Raw genomic sequence first — 13,460 nt, 5'->3', positions numbered from 1 at the left:
GACTGCGCATACGGCGCAGTGGAGCAGGCCTCGTCCAGGCCAGTAGGCGGAGACGGCGGCGCATCCGACGCCGCTGGCGAGAGAGCCCTGTGCTCTCCAGCATTTTGCTGTGGTGCCCTCTGAGTCTCGTTACTATTTGCTCGCGACCGTGTAAGCACCATTGTGATGTAATATCAACACTCATGTCACGCACTATTAAAACTGTTTTAGTTCGAGTCACTTAATAAAAAAAAAACGTTTATACCCATCACTTTATCCTACACTAAAACACTTACTATAGCTATATAAAAGTCAGTACTAAACAATATAAATGAAGATTGTATTATTACCACACAAAACAAATGATTCTATTTCTTATATCTTACACACAATATAATAAATCGCTATTCATTATACTTACACCAAATATTCTAACAGAATAATAATATTATAAGAATAAGTAGTACCTAAGCGACACATCTATAATTATTCAGAACGCTTAGTAGTATTATTATTATTCAAAACTTATACATTACTTAACAAAATTAAATTCTATGCAACAGCGTTATACCTATACGCAATTTAATAGTTACACAAAATACTTCGATAGATACTATTATTCAATACAACAAACTAATAATATCGTGAATCTACTACAAACAAAACTTATTATTAAAACCTTTCTAAACAGTACTAAAATTAAAATTTATACAACAGCGTATGTATTAACATAAGTACTAACAACGATTTACACAAATACTTCGATACTTTTATCCAATATAACAAACTAATAATATTATCATGGATCTAATCGTAGCAAACAAAACTTATTATTAATTAAAACTCTTTAGACAGTTCTTTAATAAGAATTTATACAACGGCGTATGTATTAACATAAGTATAATACCTACGTGCTAACAACGACTACACAAAACACTTTAGCGAAGAATATATTATTATACAATATGACAAAATAATAATATTTAACAAACTTATGTAGCAATTAGCACGTAACTTGTTGTTATTTAACCGTATGTACTAATAATGTTAAGTTTCAGTTCGACTCGCGACGCAATTCACAAACACTATCACATGAGTTAATATTTAAAAACGATTGCATCATCCTATAGGTACACGACTTTTCACATTCGGACCTCACGTTGGGCTGCCATTTATAGGGCAATCATTTACAACTCAGTAATTAGCAAATTATAATATTAAAAGAAACAACGGTCGCGAGCGGAGTGGCGGACGTCAGCGGAACACATGCGAGACGTAGCGAGGTTGCAGGCTCACTTTTACGTACAGACGTTTAATTCCGCGCGCACGGCTGTTCTCTGACTCGACGATCCCCTCACTGACTATTCTAACAACCGAGCCGGGATGCGCCGGCGTCTACCGCGGGAGGTGCAGGGGGGAGAGGGACCGCGCATGCACGAACTTGTCGACGAAGTATTACGCGCTATAAATTGTAATTTAATAAATATTTTAAAATAATTAAATAAGTAAATATATTCAAAACCTACCTACGTTATAACTAAAACAAAAAAAAATTACTATATAATTGTTTATAATAAACTCAGCTTTCATCAATTTTTTGACATAAGGAACTAGTGAAAAATAAACAAAAAATTATACTTCACCGAAGAAGCATTAAAAAGTAGCATAAACTGTGAGTAATCAAAATATTATTACTAGCTGATCCAGCACGCGTTGTTGTGGCTCAGAAATTATAATTTATTAAAATATATAATGTAAATTCTATTTTCAAACGCGCCATCTATAATTTAAAAATAGAAAAACGGCGTCATCTACCGGATATCTGTGCAACTTAGATTCCCATCCACCATCTTATAGAGGAATAGAAATATGGCGCCATCTATCGTATATCTGCAACTTAGACGCTAAACCGCCATCTATTAGGATTTTATAGAACTAACCGATAAATACACACTAAAATCGGATAATAAACATTTAATTTGCAATAACCAATATTGGAATCAATAATTAAGATAAAAACTATATCCCAAGTTGGACCAAATTACAGATGCTTACAAAATTTGATAAAATTTGGTTCAGTAGTTTCGGAGGTTATCGCTAACATACAGCGTGACATTAAATTTTTATATATGTAAATAAAGAAGCACATGAGCTTAGAATTATAATAGTCATATTTTCATTTTAGCACCATTCTTATAAAGCTATTTATTTTTATAGGAATTTTCAATTTCGATAATTCGGTTATTTTATAATAAAAGACTTAATTATAGTGCAGGTGACGTTCTCTTCGAAAATTTTAACCTTTGTTTACTCGAACGCTGTAATGAAGTATGAAATGTTAATATCTCTTCAATCTCCGAGATTAAAGGAAAATTAATAATGAATTAACAATTTCCTCGTGTAGACATAATATAAAATATTAATTACATTTATATATCGAATAATGTTAATATCGATTTGAAAAAGTGCATGATTCAAAAATTATTTAGCGCAGAGCTGTGTTCTTAATAAGTTTTTATTTTTATTTGAGAGATATTTTTTTACGAATTTTATAGATTGCAAGCGACTTTTCTATCGCTTAACGGCATCATTGGTTTGGTTAGGTTACAATTACAAAAGATGGCGAATGCTAGCGCGACCCATCTCGCCCCACCCAGGCGGATGACTGCTAAAACGTGGTGGTTTTTAGTCAGTAGGAGTCTGACATAACCCTCTGGCGCCCCCGCGCTGGAGGGTATCCATGATGGATTTTCCCCACGTAAAAAAAAAGGTTACAATTACAAATCAAGATTATAAAGTAACACCAATAAACTTATTTTGTATCATGATACGTTTTTGTTTTCTAATTTTCTTCTTGCTATCTGATATAGATTTACGATGTTTTAAAGTTAACGATAATTTTTGATTATTAATATATACCTATATTTAGCTCCACATTCAAAATCAAAGCCAAAGTAGTGATATTCCCTATTGCCAAGCCAATAAAGAGAACCCTATTGGCCGCACAATCAAATTTCGTATACATGGCCCGAATGTGCATTATCCATTTCTTAAAAATCACTCTAACTTAATTGATGTAATTAATACTAACTGTGATTAAATTAATTTCACCTGGTAACATACGAACCCACAACGCTGCTCCAATGCTGGTTGGAGGATATACGTGCAATTTATTACGTCAATCTATCTACATAAATTAACACCTCAAAATGTTGCAGACAAATACTCGTCTAACGGAAATGTAATGTAATAAAACAATCATTCAAACAATTCCAATCCAGTAACGCGTTGCGCCCATTCCAACGCTGCTGTAATATAACATGTGTGCCCTGAGTGGATTTAATGCATCCGACTCATTTAGTACTGATTAAGGTTACTGAAGCTGGGAAGGACCAGCATTGGATGCTCTTAAAATTTTGTTGTCAAGGCCAACATGGAAACAACATCAGTTCAAGAAAAAAAATATTTAATATAATAATAATAATAATATACTTTATTGCACATTTAAATAAAGAACAAAATTTACATTACAAGCCATATAGTAACAAATTGTACAACCAGGCGATCTTATTGCTAAAAAGAAATCTCTTCCAGACAACCTGATAATGAAAGGGATATTGCTTTTCAGATGGACAGGTGGTACTTATATAAATATAAATAACTAAAAGATAGAATATATAGCAATACGTATATACGTATACATTATACACATACGTACGCAATAAAAAATAAATAAATAAAAATATTTACATACACATAAATATATAAATACAGTAATTGTATAATATATATTTATATAATATATATAAGCTTGCCCAAGTGGCAATCGTACCTTTGTTTTTCCATTTCACGATAAAGGAAATTCCGTAATTACCACAAAGTGGTTGTCAGTATGCTTGTACATAGGATTATGAACAGAGATTGGTAAAAACCAGGTTTACAATAACAAAAAGATTTTGAATTAATTATAAAATACCTGAATTTATTTACAACAAAACAATTACATTGAAATGTACAAAATATGTTATTATATTCTATGTAAGTAGAATATTAAAGCTATTTATCTCCAGTTACTTTGTTATCTTTCGCTACGTTTGGTAGAAAATAAACAAGGCCTGCGATACCTGAAAAAGATAATAGAATTATATTTAAATAGTTGTTTTGAATCCTCAATAGAGCATTTTATGTTATGAATATAGAGAAGATTTTTATACGCTTTTTATATTCGCTTCGCTTCAGCCTGTAATATCTCACTGCTGGGCACAGGTCTCTTACTCCATGTAGGAGAAGGCTCAGAGCTTAACCTATCACGCTGCTTCAATACGGGTTGGCGGATTATTCACTGAACTTGTATATATGTATTTATTTATTTATTATACATTTATATATTTCTTTATTTTGCATCGTTAAATCTAAACTAGGCATAGCCTTTATCTTAGATATAAGTCTCCTTCGTTACATATATAAAGCAAAAATTTACATTGCATGCTCATCACAAGTACACTATTTGTAATAACATGCTAACAAAATATAACAATAGTTAATGTGAGGGTAGGGTAACAATTACATTGTGTTCAACTGAAAATGTATAGTTTGACAACGACAACTATAAACTTATCCACGTTTCTATGTATTATTTATTTCATTTTTTTTTAGATATAGTTACTATGTATTTCTTACAGAGTTACCATTTATATTTATATTTATATATTATGCATACTAATGTTTAGGTGTTTGTGTGTGTATATATGTATATACTTTAACTTAATTTTGACTGTTTTCAAGAAGAATTATTTCAAAAATATTTGCCTATATATCAATGGCCGATGATAATTTAATAATTTAAATTTGTACTAAAATTCCCGATAATAACCGTATATTTAAATTTAAGGTATGTTCGGGGATGACTTCGTCATTTATGAATCGATTTTGATCATTCTTTTTTTGTTGGAAAGGAAATATCCCTAGTGTGTTAACATGATAAGAAAACCAGGATCTGATGGTGGAATCCCACAGAAATAGAGGGAATCCCTCGAAAATCGCAGTGACGACTAGTGCGTTTTTTAATATTTTCGTCTACTTACGTTGTATTACTTGTCGATGCAATTGAAGTTGGTTTTTTTTCGTTTGCGAGCAAACACAATTATTGTAATAATGGCAATTATTCTATTAAATTATGTATTATTATTATTTACAGTTAGTTCCTTGAATATTAACGTGATATGTTACTTTAAAAGTAATGAGATTATAATCATCATTATTTATTACTGTTTGTTATGGAGTGTGTACTTGTATTTAAAAAAAAAAAATAGTTATAGTTAATGACACGATTTATTAATGCTAGATTACTTTGTAAAAGATTATATTTACGATTAGCAAGTGAAGGACTAATGTCCGTTTGTATATTCACACATAAATTTAATTCTTAAATAAATATGTATTAAAATAGTAAAAAAATACTCATAAAAAACCTAACTAGATTTTTATCGGCTTATCTTCAACAATAATTACATTACGAACAGGATATATAGTTTTGATTTAAAAAAAAAAACTACTTCTAAAATAATTATTTTTAAAAGCTCTCATATGACTTGACTAGGCCGTTGCCGTAGTTTCTAGTGGCCCTGCTTTCTGTGCCGCGGGTTGCGGGTTCGATTCCCGCCTGAGTTAGGTTGTAATATTTGTATTTATATATATGTATTATTTCTATGTATATTTATAAAAAAATATAGTTATAACAGTCGGCTGTTACCTGTAACATAAGCATTAAGTTGCTTACCATAGTAACAGACGACCGTGTGTGTATGTTATAAGATATTTATTTATTATTATTATTTATGTTTTATGATTGATGTATTTTGTGTAGAATTAAATAAAGCTTTATGATTATTATTATCATTGTTACATACCTAAAGATACGACTCCCATCGCAATGAATGGCGCCATGCATCCCAAGTTTAAGAGGATAGGAAATATTATATTTCCTGTTAGCGACCCAATTCGACCGATCATCATTATTATTGATATTGCCAGCGCTCTGAAAATGAAAAATTATAAGTTAATTTTGTAAAGAAAAAATAATTGCTACGAAAATCACCAGGTCTTAACATTTTTAATAAAAAGGATCGTAATATTATTTATTGAAATATTACGTATCATAAAGAAACTAAGACTCTTCTTATTTAAAAGTAAAAGGCAAATAGATATCCCATAAACGAAACGTTAACCCACTATACTGCTATATGGTGTTTTTGATGCAAAATGTTAGAAAGATCTCCATCCATATCCATCTTATATATAAAAATTAATATTTGTCTGTATGCTCTTTATAGAATCGTAAACTATGCATTTGATCATGTCATGATCTTCAGCAAAGTATTGTGCGTGAGCCCACGAAGGTTTCTGAGTTGGCATGACCAAAAATATAAAAAACAAGAAAAGCATAGCAACGCGTGCAGGGTACAGCTAGTTTTAAATAAAATATATATCAATAATTAAAATCAGATTATTTTTAATACAAACCTCAAAGTTGTGGGAAAATACCTAACAAAAATATTTTGTTGTAAACATAAAGCTGTTTGCAGTAGCGCACAAGTGCAAGAAATTAACATCGCTATTTGTAATGACGCGTTGGTCCAGTACAGCAGAGTCGAAAATATTGCACATAGAATCAGAAGGACGAACATCAGAATTTTTTGTCCGAAATAATCAACTAAAAATGCACTTATTACAACGCTGACAACTGCAGCTATTCCTAATATAAGTCCATTTAAATAAGTTTCACCACCACTTATTTTCTGAAAAGAAAACAATGAAATAATAATTTTCTGAAATATATAGATTGATGCTTGGCTTTGATTTCAATGTCGCTACTAGGTGTGTATGACAACAATCGGAATCGACTGGTTCTCCGAGGCACGATGAGGATACCCACAAGGATCGACCGAAAAAAATATTTGTACGGTGTCTGTGTTCAGGGGCTTATACGATAGATGCATCACTACACAAAAGCAGTTTCAAATATATAAATATCAATAATTATTATAAATAATATATAACTACTAAGAAAAAACTACAAGATAGATTTTCTATATCATTGTAATTGAATAAAATAATGAACAAATTTCAATTGTTTGTAATTACATAAATGCGTTTTTTTTTGTGAAAAATAAAAGTTTTAATAAATAAATAAATAAATAAAACACTTCTCGATAGCAGCGATTTAACTGTGACTTTCTGTAAGGTTGAGGTATTTGACTTCCCTAAGGGAGCTGTCGCAAAGTTTTGGGTAAGGTATTTCCAACTGTACTCTACTTCAATAGAACAGTTAAGAAGGTTAATTGTTTTATTTTTACTTACCGGTACACATTCATAAACAGTAGTTTCATTTGCAGTCACAGTTTGTGGCTTAATTCCTTCCATGTAGTCATTAATCATCACGCAAAATCTGGCAGGCTCTTCGTGATTTATATTGTAGTTTTCGATAATAGTCGAGACTTGGGGAAACCAAAGCCTCATAGAAGTGAATCTAAGAAAAAGTCAAATGCTTTTTACTGATATTATATTTGATTTAAGTTGCACTTCCATTCAAGAATCGAATCTGTTTGCTCACAAATAGTTCAATTTCAAAAATGTATTCGATATTGAACGTTTTGTGAAATTAAAAAAAAGCCTCGGACTTATCACTAATAGTGATCTCGTATATTCAAAAGTAAATGGAGCAAATAATTTTGGACATTAGTTTTTACTCTAACTTGATGTACAAAAATACTAACACGATACTTACACAATCAACGCTGCAAAAGTGGTGAATGAAAATAAAATTAAATTGAAAATCAGTGGCTTCCGGAATAGTTCCTTCATTTCAAATAATCCATCAACAATTTTTTTTTTGAGACTTGTCTCCTTTGTTTGTTTAATTGTACCAGAATTGTTCAAAGAATGTATCTGTAAAAAAGACATCGGATTAAATCTAATATTTTTTTTATTATTATTTATTTTCATCTATTTATACATAGATATGGTTATGTTTTATCAGGAACAAATAGTCGTCTATCCCTATGTGTAACGCACTTTAAGATTACAGATAAATGATATACATTATTGTACATTTATTCAAATTTCAATTCAGTAATAAAAATTAAACCTAGTCTAGGCGTATCGAATACACGTGGAGCTGCTGGGCCACTGTCAACTGTACCAACAGGCCAGTCTTTTAAATTAAATATTTCATTTGCTACATCCTTAAATGTAATTGTTTTTTCTATTCCTATATCAGTAGCCCTTCCTGTCAAAGTTTCCTATAAACTAAATCGTCTGATATGATGAAACAAGTTATATATGAAAAAGATTATTATCACGGTGGCTGTCGAAAAAATAATGACGAGTAGGTAATCAAAAACTACTTTCTCATTATTTTTAAAAAACTTATAAAATTAAATATCCAAGGGAAGTTATTAAACGTCGAAGTAGGTACCTAAAATTAATCAGTTTTATTGGTATGCAAAATGACTTGAAATAATATTATATTACAAATTTAGCAGACTTACAGGAAAGGTGTCCTTTTTATTTCCACTGTTTTCAGCATATATTTTTCTAAGAACGTCTAAGGCTTCTTTCTCTCTGCCGTGAGATAAGAGATATTTTGGAGTTTCCGGCAGAGACCAATATAGTACAAAAGCCAGAAAACTCCAAATTGAACACACATATAAGTACAAATTCCATGAATGTAATTCTGTAATATCAAAAATATCATAATCGATTATATCAATCAGTATATTGTATTCATAATATTACTGTCAGTCTGACCCAGAAAAAAATGATTTGACCATTGCTTCCATTACTAAGCCGTTTTTACGATACCACTTATACCTATGGGCACCGGTGACGCCACAAGCGTCGTAAGTTTTTTTGAAGAATCTATATCTACTACATATCCTCCAGGAGCTCTGGCTACTTTACTCACAAGGAAACAGCACATCACTACTTAACAGCAGTGTTATTCAGCTGTGATCTTCTGTAAATTTGAGGTACTTCCCAAGTCGGACTGCTCCAGAATTTGAGAAGAATATTTCTCAAAGTACCCTCAATTAAATCATCATAGAATAATGGTGCTTGCTCATCGTATAACAATTTTAACTATAATAATAATATGTTCAATGTATGAATATTTGTGTTTAAAATTGGTTAACATTATTTTTTAATATAATGTGAAATATAGTCACTTAAGTCAAAATTAACATAAGTTTAAGATCGAATTGTATTTTTGTTTTGTAGCAATAATTAATGGGAAATCAATAACCTTTCAAGTTGATTATACAAGTATGACTTACCGAAGTATCCTGGCCATATAGTATAGTTAAATTGTATTGGCAGAATCGCCCAAGCTAATAGAGCAGCCATAATTAGCGCCACGGAAGTAAATGATGAGTTCATCAACAGTAGCCTATCTCTTACTTGTAAATGACAAAATTCAGTCAAATATGTCCCAACTGCGCTAAAGCACAAACTTAATCTGAAATTAAGCCCCAATTTTTTTCATTGTACCAATGTTTTACTAAAATATAGTTTAGGTATATTATTTTGGAATAAATAAAATCTAAATTAATTAATATGCTTGCATGATAAAGCCATAATGTTCACATACTCATTGAGAGCAAATTTATACGGTGAACATAGCCATTATTAGTTATTGTGATGGCGAGCGAGAATTCCATGACCATGATACATATATTCGAACAGTCAGGCCTATCACCTGGCTTGAAGACATTGAACAATTTATAATTTTGTAAAAATTAAATAGACATGTTTACAAGCTTTATTTGTCAATAACCATTAATATAAGATACTTACGCAAATCCTTCTATAAGCTTTGTGAATAGTAGCATCAAGTATGTCTGACTTGACCCTTCAATTAATGTGCATAAGAAAATTATTCCATTACCACCAACTAGAAATATCCTTCTTCCAAAAGAATCAATTAAAAAACCAGCAAGAAGACTTGAAGATATTTGACCTGAAATGTGTTTTGAAAGTAATTACTATGAAACGATAAGTAAACGATTAGCATCTTATAGTTAATACTAAAATCACTAGTGAAGCTACGAATGTAATTCCCATGACCCAGGCGTGAATGGGAGTTTGATAGCTAGTAGGAAGTAAAGGTGAGAAGAAGATTGTATGGAGACATAAAACTTATGTTACAAAAACATTTAAAGAATGTTAAAGGTAACGTGTGTAACACTAGAGTCTAGGGTATCCATACTTGATCAAGCAATTATTAAGTCTTAGTAAGTTGCATTTTCTTGCATAAAATCCGGTTTTACTTGTTATTTGTAGTGTTGCACAAATTTTCACTTTGCATTTAGTAAGTAGAGATGCATATTTTTGAAGTTATATTTAATATTTTTACTATCTAAGAATGTAACAACTAGATTCTCAAAGTAAACAAAATATAGCCTCAGGTAGTAGTTTTGTCTTATCTTATCTACGTTTATCATTTACCTTTTTTTGTATTTAAATTACGAATATTTATTATTCACAATAAAAAAACTTCAGTTTTTTTTTTATAAAGTATTGCTAAATATTGATAATATTCTAAATATTTTCGACAATTTAACTTACCAAAAAAGGGCATTCCATTCAGTAATCCCTTTTGCATAATATTCATATCTAAATCGCATTCAGCAATGGGTAGAATATAGGAAGTCGTCGTTGTAACTGACATTATAGTTGTCGCACAACAGAAAGTTGCAGCTAACAAACGTAAATGAAATTTTCCGAATTTACACAGCGTCAATGCTTCTTCCAATATTTGCATTGGGTCTTTTGTGTTGCTTGATTCATCTAAAACAATAATTCCTTTGTGACAGACATTATAATATATATATATTTTATTACTATCATAGTATAAGCATAATGTTGCAATTTTTTGTAATCCATGTGATACTTGGAACTTGAGTTATACTTAATAAGTATTTGCATTTTGAACTCCATTTTGAAGTGTAATGAATTATTCTTATATAACTCATCATAAATTTACGAGTACGAGTTAAAACAACGAGAACGATAGCAGCTATTTTTTACCGACTTCCAAACAGAAGGAGGTTCTCAATTCTACTGTATTTTCGTGTGGTTGATGTTTTTTTTTAATCAAAAGATAGTGTTTGACATATGATCACATACTTTTTAAGCTATCTGTAATAATGCGCATTTATTTAAATTTTTTATTGACCTACGTTGTACTGGTCGATGTAGATTTTGGAGTTGTTTTTTGTTTTCGTTTGTGAGCAAACACGATTATTTTTAGGAAATTTTGCTCTTCATAAGCAACAATAGACAAATGCGGTTAAGTCCGCATTGAAATGGAAGCGAAATTATTACTTGTTTTTCTGGAGGAGGAACTAAAATTTTATGGCAAGTTTAATTTCAACACACCATCTATAATTAATTGCACATGAAATATATTCATTTTTAGTTTAATAATGATTTATACAATTTTCTTTCTAATTAGATATTATAGACGGGTTACTTGCGTATAGAATGATTATTATTAATCCAGTAGAATTTATTATTAATTTTACGTTTTCAAAGTTAAAGGTAAAAACTAATCTTTTACAATTGTTTTTCTCTTATAAGTTACTAGCTGACCCCAAAAACGTTGTTTTGCCATATATGTTATTTTATTATACTACCCCACCTTACAGCCGTTTTGGAGGAGTATTGTAACTAACGATATTGTGACACGAGAAATTTTTATATATGTTAATATTTAATCACTTATTACACGTAAGCATTTTAGAGAGGCGCAATTTTTTTTAAGCATCTTTATTTTTAATAGTATTTAGCAGGTCAAACATGGTTGGTTATTCACTAAAGATTAAAGACTAATTATTTAATACGTAATTTACAAATAATTATGTAATTATAAATAGCATATATTAAATCTGTAACCTGTAATAATTTCTTTAACTATACTTAATGTCGTAGTATGTCAATCAAAATAAATGGTTATAAAAAATTAATGTACTGGAAATATATGAAATAAATTTATTGATATTTGAAATTGAAAAAAGGATTACTAAATACAGATATAAATGATTATTATTATTATAATTTTTATATGATTATAATTATTAATATTTTTATATTGAAATATGAAACCAGTTTTGTTTTAATATAAATACCTAGCTTTTCAACAGTTCTCTCACAAATACGTCAAATGAATGTTATTAATATTTTTTCTACTACATTATACAACTTATACATAAAATTAATTGACTGAATCGTAACAAAACAAAAAAGAACAAAGTGTTAAGAAATCGCTTACCTTCTGGTTGTTCCGGAACATTTTTCGCGTCCATTTTCGTAATACCGCAAAAATAAAATTTAAATTAGAAAACACCGTTAAGCTACACAGAAAACACTAACTAACAATTTGTAAAATCGTGTTTTTTTTTTTCTTTCAATCTTAAAATGATTTTTACGCATAAAATATTCACACGAAATCCACTTAGTCACGTTTAAATTTTAATTATTTTTGTTTTAACACACTTGCGTCTCCTCTCGTGTTACTCGAACTATTAAAGTTAATTCATATTTTCATTATGTAAAGTAGTATCAACTAAGCAAACATAGCGAATTATGTACAGTCATTTCACAAACTACGCAAGTGATAAGTAAGAAAACGACGTGAACGACTAAAATATATACAGAAGTTATCGCCTGTGGCGAAACATGCAACTCATAAGTGTATTCATTATTCAGGATCAGGATAACTTTATAAGAGATTTAATTTCTCACAATACTCCTTTATTGTGCATCATTGATGATAAAACTGGATACAGAAACATACTGTTTTATTGGAGCAGTTCAACAAATGTTAATTGATTTTGATTGCATTTTGTCATGCAGCAATTAAATCTACGTCTCGATCTGAAGCAAATTTATTATTATTTGCGCTCGACGATTGATGCAAAATGGAATACTGTTTCATTACATTTACATTTAATGATAATATCAATTCTGTCATCTTACAATGAGTTACTTTAATGTATTATAATTATATTAAACAAGCCTTTCCCGGTGACTTCGTTCGAGTATAATGAAATAAACATTAATAAAATTTAATAACAGCAAAACTCTGTCATTGTCGGACCATCCTAGCAATTCTAGACTATTTTAGAGCTACTGGTATGAAATTAAACTATTGTAAAAAATGGACAGCGATGATAAAAGGAATACTTTATGTATGTGGTACAAATGTCATGGGCAACTAAGAACCCGTGGATGCTGTTAGTATATAATAACTAGCTGGCAAACGTTGTCTTGCCGCTAAACGCTATTTAAAAATAAAGGTTGGTGGTAGAAGGGTGAAAATTTAGGGTTGTATGTATTTTTCAACGCCAAATCATAATAAAATAAAAAATAAATAATTTATCTAAAAATAGAAAAAATTGGGGTGGACTACCCTTAATATTTAG

The 13,460-nt window shown here is 30.1% G+C and overlaps 1 protein-coding gene across 1 annotated transcript; it reads right to left on the bottom strand.

Moving 5' to 3' along the window:
• Nucleotides 1–3,940: 3,940 nt before the first annotated feature.
• LOC123664234 (putative transporter svop-1) lies at nucleotides 3,941–12,341 on the bottom strand. The gene is made up of 10 exons (XM_045598827.1): nucleotides 12,308–12,341; nucleotides 10,603–10,824; nucleotides 9,832–9,994; nucleotides 9,312–9,493; nucleotides 8,529–8,713; nucleotides 7,766–7,926; nucleotides 7,339–7,507; nucleotides 6,502–6,776; nucleotides 5,889–6,016; nucleotides 3,941–4,103 (listed from the first exon to the last, which is right to left on the bottom strand). The coding sequence occupies exons 1-10, from the start codon at nucleotides 12,339–12,341 to the stop codon at nucleotides 4,036–4,038; spliced, it is 1,587 nt and encodes a 528-aa protein (XP_045454783.1). The 3' UTR covers nucleotides 3,941–4,035.
• Between the last annotated feature and the right edge of the window lie 1,119 nt (nucleotides 12,342–13,460).

This window comes from Melitaea cinxia, chromosome 21, assembly GCF_905220565.1.
Source record: "Melitaea cinxia chromosome 21, ilMelCinx1.1, whole genome shotgun sequence".
Classification (NCBI taxonomy): domain Eukaryota; kingdom Metazoa; phylum Arthropoda; class Insecta; order Lepidoptera; family Nymphalidae; genus Melitaea; species Melitaea cinxia.
This window is presented reverse-complemented; position numbering and strand designations above follow the sequence as displayed.

What these genes read in the sequence shown, in the direction of transcription:
- LOC123664234 (XM_045598827.1), bottom strand. Translation starts at nt 12,341, where the DNA reads ATGGACGCGAAAAATGTTCCGGAACAACCAGAAG. An exon ending in AAGCTTATAGAAGGATTTGC is followed by an intron (nt 9,494 to 9,831) that starts GTAAGTATCTTA and finishes GCTTAATTTCAG; the next exon opens with ATTAAGTTTGTGCTTTAGCG. An exon ending in GATGGGAGTCGTATCTTTAG is followed by an intron (nt 4,104 to 5,888) that starts GTATGTAACAAT and finishes TATCTTTTTCAG; the next exon opens with GTATCGCAGGCCTTGTTTAT.